The sequence below is a fragment of the Photinus pyralis genome, unplaced genomic scaffold (assembly GCF_008802855.1).
Source record: "Photinus pyralis isolate 1611_PpyrPB1 unplaced genomic scaffold, Ppyr1.3 Ppyr1.4_LG1, whole genome shotgun sequence".
Taxonomy (NCBI): domain Eukaryota; kingdom Metazoa; phylum Arthropoda; class Insecta; order Coleoptera; family Lampyridae; genus Photinus; species Photinus pyralis.
The window spans coordinates 23,145,294-23,170,371 of NW_022170249.1; the positions used below are offsets into that span (position 1 = coordinate 23,145,294).

Consider the following 25,078-nt stretch of genomic DNA (forward strand, 5'->3'; position numbering starts at 1 on the left):
ATACAACAAAATGACACGAATAAAAGTTTTAGAGATTTTAATGCTTAACATGATAAACATACTAATTTATTTTTAGATCTTACAATTTTTGAGTTATAATACAAACTTTAATTTTTTTTAAATGGTAGTCATAGTTGGCTTTGACATTTTTAAAAGGGACAAATTTTTCTCTTTATAACAATATAAGTCTTGCTAAATGTACTTTAATAAATAAACGCCCTGTAGTAATTTTCGTATTATTGAGAGGTAAGTTAACAGAGTTGGCCATGGAAAACAATATGTAGTGAGATAGGTACATTTCATTTACGACGACAATTGAACAGGCCAATGTTGATTACCATTTAAAAAAATGTAAGTTTGCGTTATAACTCAAAAATTATAAAAGAAGAATAAATATTAATAAATGTATCTTCTTAAAGCGGAAAAAAATCTACAATTTTTGTTCTTTGACTTTGCATATTTCTGTATTTCTAATACTAACGATTCTACAACAGTTAAATGAAAAATCACCAAACCTGTTTTTCACTCATATCTAGTAAACTGTGGATTAAAAAAAAAAACAAAAGCATACCCAAAAGTCTCAAAATTTGAATTTGTTCAATTCTTTCTCAACAATCGCACCCAAATCAAAAAGGACAAAATAAATACTAATAATAGGGTAATCTAATTTTTAGAACATTCAAGCGAATGGTTTAATTTGATATTCCTTAAACGTGACGGCTTCTCGGTCATTCAAACATATTCAATTAAAATAAGGGCTATTCATCATAAAGGCAATTCATCATACAGCTAAGTAGATGGAATAATTACATGACGATAATTCACTGTTGCGGAATTAAGCTCATATAACAGTGCAGGTGCAAATAATATTTCGGCGACCCCGTAATATATTGACCGTACTTCCCTCCCTCGGAGTTTCCCTACTGTAACAACCCTAACGTTGCGACACTTTCCCTTATTATTCTTTAATCAGCATTATCCTTCTTTAATCTATAAAAATATATCGTAGATCAGGTGAGTAGGGCCGCTTCTAATCCTTACTGCGTCGTTCGAGAGGGAATCGGAATAGGAGAAAATTTAAATTTTGGAGGAACTTAGCCTACGATATTGGTAACATTTACATTTTACAAGTGCGTCTGCATGTTGAAGGGTTCATTCGCTTCAAATAATATTGACCGTCGGGACGAGGGCATCACAAACAATCTAAAACAGTATTTCAATCTAGGAAATGCCACTCGAGTTCGCCTGACTTGTTTACGAGTAGATATCTACTAGCTGATGCAGCGCTTGATTCATATATTTATTGCACAGTCTTCTCAAACCGCACTAACGTGACATCAGACCGACGCCCGCGTCGCGGTGTTTCTAAATAAAACAAATTTGTATTTACCAAAAATGTTCGCTTTTAATCGAAAATCGTTTCCATTTTGTTTCGATTGTCAAACTGATGAAACGCCCGTTTGACATATCAAGAGTCCAGAGTAGTTCGAAACGCTGCCGCCAGTGGCGATTTGCTGTCATATATTAACATAGTTTTTTGTACTGACGAAAAAACGTTTCTTCCAATCAATACAGAGAGCATTTTAATTATTTGATCAGGACTAAAAAATGTAAACGTCAGCAACGTAAAAACTCCCCAGCAAAAAACACTTTGGTGAGAAGGAAAAGGAATACTGTGCGATCATTAAAAAATAAGAAAAGAATTAAAGAAAATATAAAGTAAAGAAAGACTTTTCCGTAATTAATTTACGTTGCTAAACTTTATTCTCTTTTCCCTAATTAAATTTGTTCGCCAAACGCAGTACCGACGACTTCTTCAAACATTTTATTATTACATCGACTACTTTCCTCTTCATATTCCAACCCCTCTGCGAAAACAAGAAACACGCCCATGCAGTAATATACAAAGAAGAACATACTACGTAATATCATCAGATCGTCAAAAGTAAATTGGTTTTATTTTGCTTAATTGAAATGTGCACCGAGCGAAAACTAAAAAAGTCTGAAATCCAAATATAATTACAGAGAGTCGGAATTTGTAAAAGGAATGAGAGAACTCTGTGTAAATTCGCCGTATTTACTTAGATTGAGCGCAATTTAAAATCGTCCCAACGGCAGCGAATATTGTTAGCGAAATATTTTCTCATACAGAGGAAGATTTGATTAAAATTCTACAAATCCTTCCATTTTCTCGACTAGAGAGCATCGAGAACGGCAATAATTATGTCAAACACGATACAGTTATAAAGATATCAAAGTGAAATAAAGCATGAACTGATATATAATAAACATGTCCGTTTTTATGCTCGGTTGCTCACCAATTACGATAGCGTTTATCCTTTTAAGGATTCTAATTGCCTTTTTTTCTCGACTTATCAACGTTAGCGTTAAACGACTTCCATGAATTTGCATCACATCACATACAACGTACTTGACTACTGCTTTTCTATACGCGTGCGTTTTCCAAAAAATCACACTACGATAACGATCAAGCAGGCTATATTTTATTTTCAAAAGCATAAAACATTAGGCTCACTTCTAGAAAAATAGCTCTCGTTCACTTTAGCTGTAACCGTACATACATATAAATTATTTTTGGTTGAGTATCACTGTAATTTTGTTTGTTTGAGGATCACTGTCTTTTCCAAATTCTAGCGTATGTAGGTCGTGACAAATAAATTATGATTGGCGCGTTAGCCTATATTTTGTAGAATTCGCGAATTAGGGTTTGGCAGAGTTTCTACATTTTCTCCCATTTTGGAGGCTATAAAATTGGATCCATTCAATACGTAATTATTGTGAATATAATGATCACTATTGAATTAGAGGAATTGTTAGTTTGGAATTTGTAGGGTTTATATTCAATTTTTAACTTAATTTTGATATATGGATATAGATTTGTATTAGATGGGGAAATTTGATACGCTTAATAAAGTGACATTCATTTTTGTTGTATTTCTTTGATTAATTTACTTGTTGCTTCCTTGGTATCTTCCCAGTTTTTGTACAGAGAAAGTTAAACATTTATAACAAACTGGGTGGCGCTCAACCGAAGAAACTGCGAAGATTTTTATGCCCAACAAAGTAAACGCTGTAAATGTAAAGTATCTCATGCCCTTTCACGTTCGCATCCCCATAGGTAGTCGTTTATGCGGCGGGTGTTGAGAAAAAGCAGTGCCATCTTAACTCACGTCACATAGCATTATAGTTAGGTGGAACTTTTTGGAAACAATTTTTTGAAGAAGACTGTGGTGCGGTATGCCTATCTTTGAAAGTTATACGTTCGTAAGGTCCTTCGTATGATAGAAAGAATTTCTTTATTCCGTGGCCAAGTGATGGGTGATAAGTATCACCAAATCTCTGGGATAATATTTCACTGGTTTGTTCACTTATTTATCATGTTTGGGTGACCCAATAAGATTGTTCCTCGGCCATATCTCGAGAACCGGTCGTCATATGACTTAGGGGTAAAAAAAATTATTGGGTAAATCGGTCATGAAGTATCGCTGGAAAATATTTTCAAGTTCTAAAAATGACCAACAGAGGGCGTAACTGCCATCTTAAATTTTAAAATTGCATTTTATTTAAATTTCGCATTATAAACTAAACATTTTTTTTTCACGTTTTTAAAGAGAACCAGTTTATCGATCATTTTTGTGAAAACAAAAACTCAGTTATTTCAAAAACAAAGATGGTGTGGGGCGTTCAATTGTTTTTGCAATAACATGCTTTAACTTCTTAACCGTTTGATCGATTTTAACAAATTTCGTATGGTTGAAACGAGGGGTGAAAAGAGCATTCCTTGGGCAATGACAATCAACCAAAATATAGTTAATTTACTTGAATCCTTCTCCGCCAGGGGGTTAGTTTTGAGACTATGACCCAAAATTCTAAAAAATCAAATGGAATGATATGACTTTTTCTTTATGAAAAAGTAGCCAAATAACATCCAAAGAGGCCAGTCAAAACCGTTTTTCAACAACTCGTTCCTAACCTCAAATATTGGCAAAATGAAATTAATTAATTAATTAATAAAAATTAAAAATGCTTAAATTGTATCTTAAATTTACTTTTTATGATTTCCGGTATTTGTCGATGGCGCGAAAGATTGTTTGGAAAAACACCCTACACTTTTAGGTAGGCCTTGGAAAATTAAACAAATGACACAGCCGTAATTTGTAAATTATTCTGCTGTGTTTACAATTTTACATTCAGAAAGCGCAGTTTTTTGAATTTGTAATCTTTTCTAAAATGCCGATTTAACCAAGAAGCATTTAATATGCTGGCGATATATTTTGAGTATTTTCAAAATGCGGTTGATTCTTGTTGGCCAAGGAATGCCCTTTTTAACGATACCAAATTTAATGTTACAATCAGTCAAACGGTTAAGAAGTTAAAGCAGGTTATTGCAAAAACAATTGAACGCCCCACGCCATCTTTGTTTTTGAAATAACTGAGTTTTTGTTTTTACAAAAATGATCGATAAACTGGTTCTCTTTAAAAATGTGAAAAAAAGAATGTTGAGTTTATTATGCGAAATTTAAACAAAATGCAATTTTAAAATTTAAGATGGCAGTTACGCCCTCTGGTGGTCATGTTTAGAACTTGAAAATATTTTCCAGCGATTCTTCATAACCGATTTACCCAATAATTTTTTTTACCCCTAAGTCATACGACGAACAGTTCCCGAGATATGGCCGATATTGGGTCAGCCGGTACGTTATCAGTTCATTTTTGTGTCTCAGTGGCAAGTGGCGTCACGTAAAGATTGGAAAAAAATTCGACTCCCACAATCCTTCGCTCCCTTCTTTTTGCCGCGATCTATTATAGAAAAAATCCCCAAATTCGAAAGAACTGAAATTTGGAATGGATCTCCGAACTCTCAGTCGATTAGAATTATCCTTAACATTTTATTGAGAGACGCAGATTATTAAATTGCTACAACTGCAAATAAGAATTAATTTAAAAAAATAATTTTTGTGAATAAGAAATCAAGGGTGGGAAGATCTCTGAGGATCTCTTTCGTGAAAGCATCTCTGGTGTGCAAAATTCGGACATCGGTCATTGAGCTCTAAAAATCGGCCAGCTTCTTAAAAAGAACCCACGGTTTCTCAAAAAATCATTCAAACAATAAAAAAATATAAAGAGCAATGTTAAAAGAAATTTCAGCGATCAAATTCAAACCGATCTTTTGGTATGCAGTTCCAAAATAAACAAAAACTACACAATTTTGAAATGCTGGTCCAAATTTCAACGAATGTAATTTGTCTAAGTGAAAAAGCAAATAATGTATTCCTTTTTAATAGAAGCAGATGGTTAAAGAAAGAGCAACGATTATGACTGGGAGGTACCGAATAACTATCGCTACCGACGATAATGAACTAAAGAGTAAATTTTAACAATGAATTTAAACTGTATAAAAGAGGGTTGTTATATGCAAATGCATAAAGAGGTATTAGGGTATTAAATGCGCTTCGCCGGGTGGGCGCTACAAATTCGACGCGGGCGGTGATTTTTTCGCATAAACGACGTGACCGTTTCGACATTTTTTTCCGCAAATTTCGAATTGATGATAAATAGACAGGAATAAGAAGAAGAAGTGCATTGGCTTTTAAAATCTGTCTCGCGTCAGTACATTCAGAGCTCGTGTTTGTATAGAGGGTTTCCACCCCCGTGTGTGTATGCGCTTCTACTGTTACACTCGCTGTCAGTTGCGAATCTATAGATTGCCTGGGAGATGACATGTGCGCCATTGTAATGTGTCGTAGTCTTCGTCATAACAAATTAAGAAGCATTGTCGTTTTAGGTAAACATAAACAGATACAATTTATCGATGCTAAAATTTCTGAAACATATCTATCGACGTAAGTACGTGGTGCAATGAAGATGTTTTACGCTTTAAATTAAACCAGCCCATATGTTTGCACAATCCCTTAATGGAAGGAAGGGTCTGTTATGTATTTTTTTTATTAAATAAAGACCCGGTTTCAATTCACGTCACGAACGGTTATGATGAATCTATTTAGAGTATTATTACCCCACGTTACAATTGTACTTGCACGATCAATTGCAAAATCCCAGCTACGGCTACTAATACCACTTTCAAGTAGAAAACACATTAAATTATCCGTTTGTCCAATATATCTTTGATTACAATGTTCACAAAATATTTACAATTTACTACAAATACTCCCCACTTGCATAAAATAAATTTTAATCTCTACGGCACTGGTAAAAGTTCTGCTGTAAGAATTAATTTCTTAGATCAAATATGAAATCCACGGCTAGCTCAGTAATAAATAAACTTTTAAGACTCTTACCCTGCGGTAAGTTGGTCCTTAGATTTTTTTTTGATATGACTAATAGTAACGGCTCCAGCATCAATGTTCCTTACTTTTTATTCACCCTGTATACGTGAGATAAGTAAGTATACAGATGTTAATGTCAATATTTGAAGTTCTTTAAACTTTCCTCTGCAGCTCTCATTCCTAATACCCGAAGACACTGGTATGCACATTGTTCCTAAGTAGGTATGATATAAATACAGAATACGGTAATTCTTTAGGTTATTTTATGACTAAAAGGAGATAGGTCTACAAACGCTTCGTTACCGATCTACAGGATGTTCTACAGTACACTTTCCAACTTTTAATTTATGAACATATGCAAACGCAAGATACAATTTTCAATGTCCACTGCCAAAACTAATAAAAACAAGATATTTTCCAAATAAAGTCAGGGCCTACTGGACCATTTTAAAAATTACAGTCATTTCGATAATTACCAAAAATTGATTTTAATTTTTGTCTCGATAACGGTCGCAATTACGAAAAAATCACAAGAGACTCAACAAATCAATAAATATATTTTACAATGTTACCAGCGACACACCAGGAGTAGAAAATGGAACATTGCTCCCCCTCAAAAACTGCAAGATATAACGAAAAACTTAAAAGATCTAGAAATTATAACACCCTGTAGATCGGTAACGAAGCAATAACGAACATATGTTTATATGACCTTTTAGTAAACCGACAAATTAGGCCCTTCCGTATTTACGTCAGATTTAGGAACACCATGTATAATAGGTACTGGAAAAAGCGCATTTACATTTTTTCCGCCTAAGGGCTATGCCAGTTTTGCTGCCCCCCCCCCCATTGGTCTTAGAATTGCATGCTCTTTCAGCACAAAAAATAGAGGTTTCATTTAAAAAAATTTTCGCGTATGTGATATCTCAAAAACAAAAACGTTTACTGAAAGATTTGTTGTCAGAGTTCCAAACTTTACACTTGCACTGTATGATAAAAACATACATTTAGTTTTACATTTTTTGTATACAAGGTGTTCCTAAATATCACGTAATAAAGAGGCTAATTCTTTGGCTTATTTTATGACTAAAAAGTTACATAGGCTCGCGAACGCTACGTTACCGATGTACAAGGTGTTAAAATTTCAAGATTTTTTATGTTTTTTTCTTTATATCTGTTGCAGTTTTTGAGATATTTCGTTAAAATTTGAAATATGAGTGACGCTGAAGGACTTATTGGTTATGTACAAGGTGTTTTTTTCAAGGATCTTGTTCCATTTTCTACCCCTGAACTTTGTTCGGTGCGCCATTGGTCGATTGTGAAGCAGGAATTTAACTTCCTGATTTGTGGGGAGGCTATACCTTGAAGGTGTGCCAGACGGCCATCAAATTTCGTTGTCTTAACAACGGCGACATAAATTATTTCTCGAGAAACTATTTTTGAATGCACACTCATTTGTTTCACATTATCTACTCTTACGGTTAAAGCTGGATTCACATGAATACGAAATCCGACGATACGGTCATCCGAAATGCTTATGATTGGTCAATAATTTGAAATATGCTTGACATTTCAAACTATTGACCAATCATAAGCATTTCGGATGACCGTATCGTCGGATTTCGTATTCATGTGAATCCAGCTTTAACCGTAAGGGTAGATAATGTGAAACAAATGAGTGTGCATTCTAATGACATCTGTCATTCTTATTTCAAATCCACGATATATATATAAACTGACGTCTAGAATATTTATCTATCCTAACGGTTAAAGAACGGCTTAGCCTACTCATTCAAGCCTATTAAAATGTCATTTTAACATATGCTATAAAATAAACAAAATTATTGCATATTGTATTCCGGCCGACTACCTCATTGAAAATTTATTTTGTGGCCCTTTATTCAAAAGGTTTGCCCATCACTGCTCTAGACTAGAGCACTTTTAGCCCCCCTGAAAATAGGGCACTGGTACTGGTATAGAGAGAAACTGTTTCCCATACAACCTCAGAAGCTCGCATGCATCGGGAGCTAGCGAAATAAAGAACTATATGCAATAGTGCCAACATTACCACAATATCGCAATACTTTCTATATGCGAGAATAACTACAATGTTAATCGCAAACGTTTGTGTCGTATATACAACATACAGTGTGTCTAAAAAAAGGTTATCTTACATTTCATAAGAAAAAGCTCTGCAGGACTTGTAGATCCATAATTAAGCACAACATTTTAAAACATTGGGTAGAATACAGGAAAAATTAAAGTTCAGAATAAGCGCCTATTACTGATCCTTGTTACACACGTTCTTGATAGAATGCTTTGAAATACCGAAGTAATAACTGGCAACAAATGTCAAATGTTACATCAGTGTTCGCTCCAAATCATGCAGATTTTGAGTTTCCCTGTATTCCAGCAAATGTTTTAAAAATGTTATGCTTTTGGATCTACAAATCATGGAGAGCTTTTTTTGTGTAACGTAAGATAATCTTTACCTCCATTTGTATAAAACTTTTTGGGACACGCTGTAGAAGTCAAAATGGCCGCAAGTGTAGTCAAATTCAAAATAACAGTGTTAAGTGTTAACTGTTTGTTCAACAGTCCAGATTGGCAACGCTGTTATCCTGCCATCTGAATGTGATTTCCGCCAGAATACGCAATTTTCAGTTAATTCAAAATGATACTTTTCGTCTTAGCTCGGTGATTATAAAGAGAGAGGCTATATAAGTGAGTTAGTAATGTCAACAAAACAATGTATCTTGGAGAGGAGCAAATACTGAGCTAATCTCATGTACTAAGTTTTAATAGAAAATCTTAACGTGAGATCCGCGGTTAATTGAAATTTGTTCTCGAGCCTCAGCACGAAATATATTAACAAGAAGTTGCTGTTTGAGTTTTCCATTACGAGGCAAAGCTCGTTTCTCAATGTTTTCTGTTTATAAATTAGATATTAATATTAAAGCGTTGTGTGTTTTCGGTTTTGCTTCCGATCGTCGTTCCGTTCCGGCGCGGCTTTGCGCTTTATTAAAATTTTCGATTCCCTTTGCGAGCGATGAGAGAAGACGACCGAAAATGATTCGTAACCTGATTCCGCTTTCAGTGGGGTAGTTTAGTCGACGTCGGTCGGGCAATTGGAGACGTTTTTGTTTACACAGATTGTTGTTTGTTGTGGGACCTACGTTTACCGAACACTCGAAAGGGATGGGATGCTTTGGTTCTTGTGTTACTGACACGCCGACACCCTAAACCATTGTTGTTTTTAGCTTAGAAATCGCAGCCAGCGACACAAATTTGACGGTTAAAGCCAGTAAACGAAGACGCTTCCACTAAAAGTCGCGCCAACACTTCACCAAAGGTGAATAACCGATTACGGCAGTCTTATGACAAAAACGAAATAAACTCAAACACAGTTCTTTGAACACTTCAGTTCAAGTGTCAAACGTAACACAACAGAAAGACTCCAAATTAAGTAGACACTCGCACTTGTAAGAACCAACGAGACCGACTCCGCATTTAGTATTAGAAAACATTTGCATAAGTAGACCATAAGTGATCTTTTCTTATTTCTACCCGGTTCCGAAGGTGAACAACCAATTATAACTTTGAAAAATGAAACTTCCTTCGTTGCCATAGGTATAATTGCTCAGAGCAATTCTGGTTTGCATTACGGGAAGAAGAGGCCCACAAGATCGGCCCCCTTCAATTTATTGGTGATTTGTCATTTCACCATTTTGGAACGCTCACATTCTTTTAATTTAAGCGACATCAACGTAAAATTTAACACAAAATGCTGTCATTGTTGTGCTAATTTTATGATATTCAATCTCTGATGGAGATTTTACGCTCTCATATAAAGGGTACAAGAATTGCAAAAAACAAGATACGAAGAATCGCATAGGATTTTTTGACAATGACCGCGAATTCGGAAACACGACTTTTAATCCGGCTCTGCGACTCGGTTTACATGAAAGACCATTCAACATTCTGACGGCATCTAGGTATTTCCTTTGTAAACCCTTTAGTTAAGATGTAAGTTATTTTTATGGTAGATTTTTTACTACCTTACTTCTTTATTTTCGCCGCTAGAGACCATCCGCGTGTTATAAGTATCATTTACAATAGTTCTTTGTTTCGCCGCGACAGGTCGTCCAGAGGTTTCCCATAATACTTCTAATTCCATCTATTCTTTAATTTGGTCTTGCGTAACAGTGGTATTTTTTCCGCGCAGAGAAGATCTGGCATTCACAGTGGTTACGTGGAAATTATTTTTCTTGATACGCCATTACTTTTACTTGAATTATTGTCTAGTTGAATAAGGGCTCTTAGTATTGGATATTACCATATTTCTTTAGAGTGTCTCTCTCTATTTTTGAATACGCCTAGCGGATTTATATTTGCAAGTAATTAGTGTGAGGGTTTTCATAGTTCTTATTGTTTTCTCCTAATCTTCAGGACTATTTTTTCGTTATTATGTACCTGGATATTACCTACGCAGTACCTGAATTACATCTCATCTTCGTAAAATGGTGAATAATTATTACTACCGCAATACTTTGTGGCGCACTATTCAGTTTCTCTCTCGTGTTTGTTTGTGTTGTTTTCTGTTACAGACAAGGCAGATAAGCGTCCTTCTGAGCTCAAAAGGCCGTTACAACCAGAGTTCAAAGGTATTTTCGACGACTCCATTATATAAAGTTTAAGTACATATTGGTTTTTGAATTGTAATTACTACATTTATCTGATAGTCACTTAACCATTATAGTTCCGTTCTTTTCTGCCGAAGCCCGTTTTGATATGAATCATTTTCCAGACTACGAATTCATCCTTTTCTGCCAAAAAATTAAGTTAAATGTAAATGTTGACATTTCAGATCTAGATATTACTGTTTGTAATATTTTGAGATCATTTATTAAATCGCTCTCGATTGTGACAACAATTATTGTTTATATTCTACTACTTCTTATATTTGCACACATACAGGTAACTCGCAATTCGTTGCGAACCCGAATTTTAAAAGGCCACGGCACTTTACATGTTTTACCCGAAGTTAAACTGTAAACTGCGAATTCTTCGCTAAATTTTACTCAATAATTGCACGTTTTAATTCAGGAATTTCGACAGCAAACCTACGCACACGGAAGAAAAATTCATCCACAGAGTACATGTGATCGCTCGTGAAACCCAGAATTACCGCTATCCCACTTCTCTCACTATTTAAGTCTCGCCCGCTAGAACATCTGAAATGGAACCTTTTTTCTGAACAAATCAATTTCGACTCGCGCACCTTTTTAAACGAATAAGAAACCCGCATTCCCATCACCTGCTCGGCTTTTCGCAAAGCGGAATGAAACTTTTAGGTTTTAAGAGATCGTGGCAATCGCGCTCCCTTTCCGCAATATGTTTCTTGATATTGCCAGACATACTTTCGTTCATGTCTGCTATGAAGCGGTACATGTGTAAATTTTCCTATGCCGAACAAAATACAAATTCAAAAAAATACTTTTTTTTTAGTTCTAAGTCCGGTGACCATTTTTAAACGTTGCCGGGTTGGTTTTATTTCTGTTATTGTAGATTGAACATTCTAAAAAAAATCTCCAGGCATCGGAGTACCCAATTGTGACGATGGTAAAACTTCTCCCGAATTCCCGATTCATTTTTTTGTAACAGCTAGAATGTGAAATTGATCAGCTCCATCAAGTTAGACTCCGCAATTTAAAAAATGCGTAATGTGCTAAATTGTGCTGATCCAATTTTAATTTGTGCTGGTCTGGAAAATCAGTTTTCCTTGAATTGAAAAGCAAGGTCCAATATGACTTTCAGCCTCCCGGTTTTTAAGCTGCAAATTCCACTACTACTTTAACGATTTGTGCTCGGAGCATATTGACCCAATTTTCGAATTTGCGACACTCGATAGTTTCTGCACCCAAATTTGGGGAGCCAACTTGATTCTGGGCACAGCTTTAGCATATAATACGCAATGCTAATAGTTGAGTCTAATCGATTCAAATTCATAATTCATAATGGAATAATTCATAATTAAGCAAAACGCATCTTTAACTTTAACTCGAATTGAAATGACGAATTCGTAGTCTTTCTAATTTTAGATGCCCTATTTTAGTAATATGCATAAAGGTCTAGCCAGTATTTGAAATGTTAACCAGTTTTTCCTAAAAACAACAATATCGGCGTTGACGGTTTCAAATCCAAGAATTCTTCTAATGCATATACTTAGTTCATAACTAAATACAGTATTAGGTTGTGCAACAAAAACATTAACATATTAAAAACTTACCTTAGAGCTCTTATAGTAGAGTAAGGAAGTCATTTACTTAGTAAAAAAAAGGAGTGCAATTTTTGAATGAAATTCGGCGATTCCAGTTAGGAAAAGTGGAATATTAAGTATAAATGTGCAGTTTGAAGCATTTGTTAATTATATTCAGTGCGAACCAACTACTGGAATACTTCACTACAAGGTAAATTCCTTTCAATTAAGATTAATTAATTGAAGTAGATATAATATTTACGAGTAGCATTTTTAATGATAATATATGTTCTTATGGTCTGATATACGAACTGCTAACGTAATTTATATTAAATTTGGTTGGAATGATTAGTTTGCCTCTCTTGTAATTAACTGTATTTTAATTTCATTTTATACTTTTCTAAATCATTGTGAACTGCATTAGGGCAGTTGTAAAGATTGTTTATAGACAGTGAGGATAGAGAAGATAGAGAAAAGCCTCGCTTCCATGCCATTATAAGTTGCCAATGAATGTCCAGGTGCTACTTTTGCAGTAAATTTTGTTGGTAGTGAACTGCAGGCTTGAAAGTTCAAAGAAGGCCTCATTAAAAAAAGCATTGTCAATTTTATCAATTTCTAACCTTTGTGATTGCGTCAAAAATGTAGCATACAGAGGGCAAAAATTGCTACTACACCTGTTTCGTTTTGTATACAGTGATATTTATTAAGAAGTACACCGGGCCCAAGAGGTGACGGCCAGATCTTTGTTTTAAGAAGTTATTTTGGTTGCATACAATTAGGCGACTTTCAAAAGAGATTTTGTCATTTAAAAGTAGACATAGGAAAAAACAATACATATAAATCCCTATGTCCACTTCTGAATAGCACTCTATACAACCTACAGTACCTAAGGCATGGAAGATATTCACAAAAGTAAGTTGGTAGACTAAAAAAATGAAAATGCAATTTCAACCTGCCAATAAAACTGTCAAGCCATAAACCCAGTATCGAATATTGGGTTTTGAAAACTTGTCCGTATGTCGACGCAAAAAGCGCAACCCTCGGCACGCTACGTACATGGTGCGCGCTCTCACATACAATGCATATGTCATGTATAGGTACAGTTACCCCTGGCTACCCCATGTAAGCCACCCCGTCTATCCTCTGACATCTGCAAACAATGATAATCCCCGATTATTTTACTTTGATAGCCCACAGCGCAGCGTGATGTTTCAATCAGAATCTATTTTATAATTCATTTATTTCGTTCCGTGACGTTTTAGTTTCGCGGGCCGGGTAAATAAGAAACGTGTCCTGTCGAACGTTCGCGGGAGAGTTCGGAAAAAAAAGGAACGTAAACCCCCAGGAGACACACACCGTACGGTATAAAATGCGGCAGATGTGCAGATGACCAGATAAGGGCGTGCAACATTGCTTACTTGTCATGTCACCGCTCATCCGATACGGCTAGTTACTTATTCGATTCGCATTATCATTATTACCCTCATCGCCCCTCTATAAACTGCACCACACCGACGCATCATCTATCTATAATAAATAAACGCGACGCGAGAGAAGTTTACAACTCACTTACCTTACGACGTCCTGCACGCGCGCCTGCTGTACCACCTTCGACGTATTGCCGAGGACGGTAGTAACCAGCTGCATCAGGGATGCTGCCAGGGGATCGGTCGGCAAGGCGTCCTCGCAATCTCCCAATTTCTGCAAGAAAAGTTTAGGATTATTTTACGGTCCTTCGAGTTCGAAGATTTAATGTAGGAGCATCCACTTCGAAAGGACGTTCGGTTAATAATGCACGAAAGTCAATCTTCCCTAATAAAATTTCTGATTTAAAAGTCCGAGGGGTCAGAGATATTTTACAATTTCGTAATGTACGCGTCGTTGATTTTTTATGTCTCTATCGATGGAACTTTATCCGTAACAATTCAACAAGGATACATTTTGTATATTGAATCTAAAAGGGGTAAATGAAGAAGAAAAATAATAAAATAGAAAAGGGTCGGCAATGATTGAGTCTTTTCATCCATTGCATGGGGCGTTGTAAATTAAATGCTTGATGTCCGAAAAGTGAACGCAAACTTGTAGAAGGTACATTGCGATCAAAATCTCAAAATACCGCATCTTAGTTTATACAACACCCTGTATATTAACTAAAATAATTGTAATTTTTTTTGCTTAGGTATTTCATGATTAATGTTTTTTTTCGGCTATTATGTACATATTTATCTAATATTGTCCTAGTTTATGGAACTATTCTGTTTAGACAATAAATTATTATTATTATTATATTTATAAAGCACATATATGATATACTAAATGTATTACCAATTTATTAGCGACGCATACGACTACGACTAACTTCGTACAAATCGTTGACGCATAATAAAACAAGATACGATTTATTTTATTTTGCCTTTATTTTCGAGTGGGCGGGGTTTCAGCCAAGGCTGCTCTACCAACCCAACCCACTATACATTTACAAATATCCATGCCTGAACCCGGATTCGAACCAGGGACCCTTAGCACCACAGTCCAGCTTTAACTGAACTGCGCCCACAGGTCTACAGACACTTTTCGTTCTCGAGTTAGACAGGCCGACAGACAAAACCATCACATAAGGGAAATTTCCATCGAAAAATTGAGCAAAATTAATATCAACACGGCAGAGTATTGGCCGTCGGATAATCACGATCTCGAGTTTTACCTTCGCGAAATTGAAGCCGGTTTGCTTGGATTTGCGATCCACACGACCTTTTCTTCGGCCAAACTTTGCGTGGTGGTGCAAAAAAGTCAACTGTACCATCGAAGCGATCTGTTTCCATATTTCTAAAGGAAGCGGCATTTTCCAAAGAGATACGATCAATTGATACCCGAGTAAGTTATTTAAAATTTGTCGATTTGTAGTGGTCAGTTATTTTGAAGAATCTGCATAAGAAATTTTGTTCGACGTACTTTTAATATTCCTAAAGGAATCTACCTATGAGAACCATTTGCATGAATAGATTTGTATTACATTTATGAATAAGAATCGAATCCAAGCGAAGGATTTTGGTTATTTTGATTCATTGATTGGAAAATTTACATTTAATTGCAGTATTTCAGTATACAGGGTGACACTTTTAAAACTTTCAATGGGCGATATCGTTTTTTATATTAGAGGTATCACAAAATGGCCAAAACCGTTTCGGTAGAATCGAGGGGAATCAAAATGGTCATATAAAGAAGGAACCAACTTCCAACCTCGTACCCCCCGCCGCCCCCATGCCTAAATTTTGAATTGTGACGTATCACTTGTGATACACCATTGGAAAGCTCTTAAAAAATGCTTTTCAGAAATACCATACACTGGTACATTTAAACTGCCCATTCACAATTTATTACACTAAAATTTGAACTGTCATTTTTCAAGAAGCATAGATAAAAGGGGGAGTCTTCCCGAGATTTTAGAATTTTTAAGAATAGGTACGTATATAAAAACCATGATTAGTCCTTAAAAGCTTTTAAAGGTCTGTACATAACTTTAAGAACGTTGGATTATTTTAAGTATTACTTTTGATGAAGGTCTTCATGAATCACCAACAGTTTTCTGTCCGCGAGTTGTTAATGGTCTCCATTTTTTTTAGTGCGGGCCTTTAAAGCCTCTAACAATGTCTTTAAGAGCTTTTGAGAGAATTTTTAATAATCTTACCTATAGGTATGTAGGTAGGAATCTTGAAGAGCTTGAAGAGTATTACAGACAGTGCAAGGTATAAAACTTGAGTAGGTACTATACCATTAAAATAGGAATCTGATATCTTATTCAATGATGCCACGAGAGCAGTTGAAAATCATTTTGTTTTTCAAAATACTATTAATTTTGGCAGTGTATAACCTTCCTTTTTTTACCAAAAATCGACTGCACCAAAATTTCTCAGGAAAACACTTTTCTTATTAATTTTGGTGCGTAGAATCCAAAACAATTAGTACTTTTTCGATCAGACTTCTCAATCAAAAGTTGTGGACTAGAAACCAATTTCGAAAGAAAATTCAAAGGGCTGTAACTTTTGAACTAGTAGCCCAATCATGGAACTGTTGGAAATTATGGATTCTACAGGCCCCATTCTATAAGAAAATATTTTTCCGGGTCGATCTGCGACAATTTTTTTTTCGGGGCTCAAAAAAAGGCAAATTAAAACACGATATTGTAAGTGCATAAGTAATATAGGTACAAACATTTTTTTTATCTCTAAGTTTTATTTCAGGGCCGTAGCCAGGGGGGTGCCAGAGGGTGCCTGGCACCCTCTGGATATTAAGTGGCACCCTCTGACCGATCACGATCAGAATCGTAAAATAAAAATGTACAATATTGCTATTTTTGTACATTGTAAATTAATTATCACAAATATACAATATTATTGTTGTTCATAATAAATTATTACAATAAAATTGAATTAAAATGATTATTCTTGATAATTATAACACCTACTCTACATACTACATTTTGTAGTATGAGTACAATAATGGTTATTAGAATTATGCAATTTGGTTCAAAAGTAACAAGTTTAAGTAACTCAGATTCAGACATATCTGAAATCTGGACATTCTAGCTCTAGGCTTGTTTCTTGCTTCATAAGTTGGCCACATCGCTGATTACATTCGAAAAGGAAAGAAATATAAATATAGACATGAACACACTTCTAAGAGAATTTCATAATGCCAAACAGAGAAGGTTGCATTGCAACTATATATATTTCAGCTTTTTTCTATTGTTATAAATTGTATATAATGTATTATATAAATATAAATTGTATTTATCTAATATTTTTATGTATGCTTAAATATTGATTCGATTGACTTATATTTATGTTACGTTTATTTTATATTATTTATATCTTTTGTTTTTTTAATATAAGTATAATATATATTGGATAAAATTAGTTTTTTTTAATATATTTTTTGCTTTTTTGACAAACAAGTCTCTCGAGACTTCATTTTTGTAAACAATAAGTGCACCCTCCAACATGTCGTTTGCAACCTTACAATTTTCGTTCTAGCTACGGCCCCGCTTTATTTACAATCTGTCATATAGAACATTAAGTGAATGTAATAGCAACAATAATGCTTTAACACAATAATGCATTAATACACAAACATAAATATGAAAAGTTTAAATTATTATAGTTATTTTTAACAAACCAGAGAACGAGGGGTAAGTTCAGTATATAATTTACCTATTTTCAAGTACTTACTTCGAATCGATGATATATAAAAATAGATACCTGGTGGAAGAGCGCAATTTAAAATAATATGTACCGAGGGACAAGAAAAAACATTTAACGATAGTTTAATTTGTCTACGTTAGTGCTATACGGGAAATGACATTTTCCAAGATAATTTATAAGCAAACGAATTGAAGAAGTTTCTATTTTAACTGGATTATTCAATTAACTCGTTTAAAGTTTTTTCTTCAACGAGACCGCGCTCTCAACGTTTATTTACTTCGAGTTAATTTATACATCAACTAAAAAAAGAGAATTATTTGTAAATTTATATCTTGGCATCTCGAAGCCGGAAATTTACAATAATGTTTTAAATCAGTGCCATTTAATGTAGGGACATTTATTGTTTACGCATACTCTTTTTTTGTCAAACAGAAATTGTACACCACCAATTAAAAGTTCTTTGATCGTCGAGGTTGGTAAACTTGTTAACGTCAAAGCTCCTATGCGATTTTATTTGAAAAAGTGGAAGCGAAAACTAGTTAGAAAATTATAGAAACGATAAATTTTTTCCGACGCCGCCGTCACCTAAAAACAACGAAAGCGTAAAATTCATAACGTGCATTCCATTTTATAGACAAGTCGTTCAGCTCTCACCGCGACTAAAAGCTTGGCGCTAATGCATTCTCCCCTTACGTTCCGCCGTATCCGCAAACAGGCGATAATAACCCTTAAAGTAAAAGTATTTCCAGATCAAGTTGCCGCATTCGATATTACGAATGGACCGGCGAGGCAACCAAACAAGTGTTTGTTATGGAGAAGAGAAAACCGGGAAATAAGAGTTTATGGTCTTTGTTTTGATTTTGTAGTTCGACGTGTGAGGGCGGTAGCTATCGGAATGTTGTAGGTAAGATCGAGGTAGAGGTGCAGCACAGTAGCAAAAAAATAAATTGAAAACTAAATCTGTTTCAGCTAACAAATAAAACATGAGCTACAATAGAAATATTAGACATATAACGACTGGCGTATAGGCAACACATAATACATATCAACACAGATATACTTATGAAAATTGGAACGATGCTTGCAATTTTGGAAAAAATGTCAATAAAAAAATGGTCATTTTATGAACCTATAGGTACCCTGTGGAAGGATATAGGTAGACAACGCGCTCGTTACATGGTGAAAAAGTGCAATCGCAGCGTTATCACAAGACAAACAAATACGATTTAATAAAACAAACTCGTTTTTCAATCCGCAATCCACTGCTTATTAACGAGCGACACAAAGCGAGTTTATGATTTTGGATGTTCTGTCCGTCCGTCCGTCTGTGTACATGATAACTCACGAACGGTTTCGAATTTTCCAATTTTGTTTTCAGTAATAGCAAAGAATTGTGAAATAGTTTGAATTTACTCAACGCTGGGAGGGCGACACTCTGGCCCTCTAGTAACTGAGTTGAATAACTAAAATGTACCGCAGTTGGTGAGATTATAGGTACCTGCAGCAAAACGGTAACATTCATGCCGGTGTTGCCAAAGATACTCTCCATATATGAAAATTATTAATTATGTGATGGATTTGTACGTCCGTCCGTCTGTTCCTCGCCTATCTCGAGAACGAAACAGACAGCGATGTCAAACCTTCGCCAATCGATTTCTACGAGTTCAAGGAACAGTACTATGGAATGAGCCAGATTTTCGAATGCGAGCTCCCCTACTGAACATCGTATACGATTCTTCATATCTTGTTTTAATATTAAGGTAATTTACGTAGGGGCGCAATTTTAATGCTTGCCCTGACCGCCATTTGGGCATGCTATGCCACTGGATGCGACTCATTCCTTCTGTGAAATTATGTCTTCTAAATTTATCGAGGATTATTACTGTAATGGAACCGAATTATCCCGCTAAAATTCTATTTAAATATTCCCGAATCCGAGCCTGGCGCGACGAAAAAGGTCAAGATTGCGCTTTGTTTCGTTTTCGTGGAACACGTGTTTTTTTCTTCTCTGCTCTACATTGAAATGGACCATAATTTACAATAAAACTGTCAAATATTACGCTATGCGAGGAAACTTAATGATCCGTATGGACCCGTCTCGGGGCACGTTCAAATTTCGTCTAGGATTTGTTTTAAACAAAAATGGGGGAGAATGCGGCAGAAGTATGTGTGCTTTTGTTGTGACCAGAAGTAAATCTTTACGTTGCGAATAGTGAGTGCAGCTTCGACAATTACAAAGGTGATGTACTCGTTTTATTTATCTCTACGTCTATTGCATCCCCCTAATAACGATATGATCGTGTTCAATTATTTGCCAATTTAACTTTATTCTCGTACAACATTTATTATTGCCATTTATAACACATTCCAGATACAAATTGCAGTTTTAATTATACTGTTTCTACTGGGTAATTACTGACCGATTTACGTATTTTTGTTTATATTTAGATGCTGTATGTTCCCTTAGGGGCGATACCCAATACAAGTATGCAGAACTACATTTTAATTTATAATTGAATTTATTGCAGCACATTTCGTTTTTGTTTACCTGAATATGTTACTGCGTATTTACAGGGTGCCTTCATCTGGGGGCGAGTGACGTACGTTAGGTGGTTGATTGTTACATATTGCACTTGGCATTGTGAATTAATTACTTGATACCAATGTTTGCCACGACATGTTCCTTTGTATTGTTGTAATGTGATTGTACTAAAATTTATGCTCCTACTATTTATTTGAACCGGGTGATTATGATTATTAATATTTGGCAGGGTGACTTGTTTCGAATATGTACTGTGCTATATTTGATACCGATATTTAATATCTCGATTTGACGTAGCAGAGGCTGGCTAAAGTTCAGAACTGACATACGCAGAGATATATATCTTTTATGTACTGTTTTTTTGTTGTAACGCTCGATTCATTATACGACCAAATTGCACCTTTCTTTTACAACCTAAGTAAGTTTCCCGCTTAAGTTGCACATTTTTACATATTTCTTCTGTCAACGGATAGCTTTGACTATTCACCCGAACGCTTTCTTATAGAAGTTAAAAACTAACCATTTCTTTCGATCCCATATTAAGGGATAGGGCAGGCACGAACGTAAGTTTTTATTTCTGTTAATGTTTTTGTTGCACAACCAAATTCTGTGTATTTAGTCATGAACTACATTCATTAAAAGAATTTATAACTAGAAGGCCTAGAAAAATTTGTTACAATTATTCAATTGGACGATCGCTTATATGGAACTATCAAACTTTACAAGATAGCGACGAAAAACACAGTTTTTAGTTTTGATTTGATATTTTTTTAAATAAACCCCGAATATTTGTAATTGCGATACAAAATCTGCCGATATTGCTAATCAATCCGATTAGTCGATCCCTGACATGTGGTGACCGAATATTGGTTTTGTGTCAGTCTTTGTTATGCCAGTGCAAATATGTTGGCTGTCAACGCCTACGTAAATTCTGTATAACTATTTTGTTTATGATTATGTATGCGTGCGAGTTTGCCGTTGGTTACTCTGTTATTTATGTTATGTCATGAGTTGTCTTTTGATCGGTTATTGTCAGTACTCATGATAAAGAGCCTGGAGTTCGGTAATTTATAACCCGGCATTTTAAGACTAGTGGGTTGGACTGGCCCTAGAGATGTGTGAATGAATTAGTTGGGGTCCCGCTTAGTCGTACATGAGGGCGCTGGCTAGGCCCGGTCTCACTTGCGCAGGGATTCGCTAAAAGCGTGTGGCGTGTTCTCGTTGTGACCTTTTGTTTTGTTAACAACTTGGGGTATCCTTCCTATGTGAAAGGCTCTTCTGAGAGGCCAACTCCTAGCGATTTCATACAATGCTGACATGTCATGACCAGAGCAACTAAAGACTACTCGGTGTGGGATTTGCACTGGCCATCCAATATCCAAACCTATTATATGAATTTATTGTAATGTTTTAATGATTGTTTTTGTTATGTGTGTGAAATATTGATTCTTTAGGAATTCCAGTGGAGCCTGGGATTCGACTTTGTATTGATGTACTTGACAACATGCATTTATGCCATTACAGACGACTAATTTTGCTATAAAGTTCAATATTAATTTGTTGGCTGGGTTTTTTCTTGGTCAGTTATTTTTCCCAGCCTATTTTTATATTTGTACTCGGTGAACTACCATTTTCTAAATTTAATCCTGCAATGCAAATTATTTGGATTAAATCTCCGTTTTTAAAGCATGTACTTGTTTTATTTGTATTCCTTACTTGATCCTCACTCCGACAAACAACACATCTTGTAGCGACTCTTTAAAACACAACGTAATAAGTGGTCCTATTATTCGGTTATTCAAGTTAGGTAGCTTTATCTAGACGATCACGTGCCATGGGGTTCAGTTAGTTTGGGAGGGAAAGTTTTGAATTTAAATCTTGAGTTGCGCAGTCTCTCGGGACTGGCCTGGGTACATCACAGTGTCAATACGAAAACGTTTGGTTCCTAAGTCCGCATGTGGTCTCATTTCTGCTGGTAGCGTAGCAGGTGGTCACAGGATATTGCGTATCGTGCCCATTTTTGACCTTCAATGAGTGCATGTGGCACCCACCTCGACGCACGCATATTACGCACATGGAAGTCATTCCTTAAAATCGTATGGATAGTCCGATTTTCCATGCCTGTTTATGCCTGTAACTCAAGTAGTGTCTATCTTCTGTCAGATTCCATGCATTGGTCAATTAGTACACGCGACACATCATTCCACACTTACTGGTCGGCCTGAGAGAGTGAAGCCACCGCTTGTTTCCCGTCCTCTTCTGAAATTCGGCCCTCCGCCTCGCGACGGTTCTTTACGGAAGGGTCATGTTCCCCCCGATTTCTACGATCTCACTCTAGCAACCGCCGAGTTGTATCGAAAAATCAAGTTAAAAGTAGGCAACACACAATACACGTATAACATGTGTGGCATAGACTACAATTATTACATAGACTCGACGCAACAAGGCCGCCAATTGAATTCATACAGTGTGTTGTTTTACCCATCTATTGTCAATTGAATATACGGGAAAGATTACGTTTGTATTATTAACAACAAAATGTAGTATGTAACATTTTCCGCCTGATTAAAGGCAACACAATGTACACTTTCTTTAAGTGTATACCATATCTTTTTATACCGGGCGAATATTAAGAAACCGAACATAGGCAATTAACATGATTGTTGCTCCCCATGTTAACTTAGAGGGTTTATAATAACACCAATCGAAAGATTTTTTTCCCATCTAATATACGACTTAGTTTATTTTCAGGTGTATTTCGCATTATTTTATCAAAAATTCGACAATAAATCCAATTACCAAAATTATGGAAATTTCCTAAAGAATTTAAATAGGTTTTGTAACGGACGCCCATTAAAATGCACGGAAAGCAAATATCGCGTACTAGAGTATCTATTTCCGCTGTAAACGTTGTTTATTATTATAAATACTTTGCCCTGAGCGAAATACATTTTACAAACAAATTAATGGCAGTTGTCATAAACTGATTTCGAATTGAATAACGTTTGAATCTGATTTTTTTCTTCCTAGCCATGGTGATTGGGTTTATTGCCGAATTTTTGATAAAATAATGAGAAATAGAGAACTATGTTGTCAATTAGCAGATTCCAAACAAAAATGCAAGTAGAATTGGTAGATATCGAGGGCTTTTTAATTCAAAGTTTAAGGAGATGTCAGTTCAATTTCTAGAATATTTTTATATTGTCAATAAGATTACAAGTCAACAACAACTTCTATACAACCAACACAGTTTTTTTTTTACAAGGCTAGCTATCATGAGGCCTAGTAGCGCGCTTCGCTGCGACTATCTGTGTGCATTTCACCAAGTGATCTCTCACACTTGGCCCTTGAAAATGCTTAAGACCTATTTTGGTGTTTTTCAAAACTGGCAAATCCGCATGGCGGGTTCGGCAGACTCTCAAACACAGCCACCGAGTCGATCCTCTTTGTCATTAATGTCCGCTAGCTGATTCTCAGTTGGCGACATGCTGCAACATCTAAATCGCCCTTCAGCTAACCAAATCTCGGAATCCCAGAAAGAATTCTTACTTCAATGTGCCTCGTTCGCCTATTAATCGCTCACTTTGAATTAGATTCATACAGCCGATATGTGTCGATTTTCAGACTTGGCTTTCGTCATCTCATCTTCTCGTTTTTGCGTGTCATCCAATAAATTTTCTGTAACCACAACGACGATCCTTCGCCAGTCTCCGCCTGCCAGCAGATTAGTTTCAGGCCTCGTGCGTAGATTGCGGCTAGCGCACTGTTGTTTCGTACTTGCCGGTGACCGCTATTGCGCTCTGCAATAAACACAACTAACGACAACCTGAAGTTGACTTTCGGCTCAGCCTGATCTGCCTGCCTATAGTCCGCATCTGAATAGCGGCACCAGCTCGTGCCTTCGCCCCGCCTTATCAAGGCAGACCCAAATCAAAGCCTTTCCCTCCGCACGTACTTCATTATTTGTATACAACATCTCGCCAAATGCTGCTTTTGGTCGGATCAGCCACCTTCTTTGGCAGGCTTGATTTACGACATATGCAAGAATCTGGTCGAGTATAGACAGGCGGCAACCATCAGTTTTTGCCAACCCCGTCTGGGTAGCTGTTTCTTCCATTTCCTCCTCCAGACGTGGTGTTTTTGCCTGTTCTCGATGATTTGCCCCAAGGTAGTCTCACGGAGTTGCAAGCTTCTACATCTGGAAATCTTGCAGCAACGCTCCAAGGTACGCAGACTGGTGGATGAAATACCGGCAGCCATCGCACCGCGCTTAACTGCAACTCCAGCATAACTTTTGACATACCAGTGGTTAACTGAAAACGTGCAGTTTTCAGTGCTGCAAGGCACCTCCTCAATTTTCGCATTGCTCTCTTCAGAATAAGACGCGTCATAAACGTAATACATCAGCAGGGCAATGTCTATTCATCTTCTCGAATAATAAAGACCTGGATCAGGCTTGGCTTACGCTTTTGAATCTTATCTCAGTCAACTTTTGATGGATCTTCACGTTCCAGCACCCTTGAGCTTGCTTCAGACCATATAGACTCTTTTTAGACGCCCAGACTCGACCGCTTTCTGTCATCGAAACGCTTCAGGCTGAACGGCATGTAACCTCCTCAATGAAGATCACCGTTCAGAAAAGCTGTCTTTACATCAAATTGGCTGTAATTTTCATATTATAAGCTGGCAGAGATGCCATCTGCATTAAACGAACGGAAAGTGTGCTGCCTTGGCCACTGGAGAAAAAGTCTCAACACCAAACTCTGAC

At 36.1% G+C, this 25,078-nt stretch overlaps 1 protein-coding gene across 1 annotated transcript in view; it reads right to left on the reverse strand.

The window, feature by feature from the left end:
- Window positions 1-25,078, reverse strand: part of LOC116160631 (S phase cyclin A-associated protein in the endoplasmic reticulum) — a 62,448-nt gene that overhangs the window by 4,181 nt on the left and 33,189 nt on the right. Inside the window, exon 11 of the mRNA XM_031473882.1 lies at window positions 14,141-14,268. Within this exon, the coding sequence (XP_031329742.1) occupies window positions 14,214-14,268 (55 nt within the window). The 3' untranslated portion in view covers window positions 14,141-14,213. The remainder of the gene's footprint in view (window positions 1-14,140; window positions 14,269-25,078) is intronic.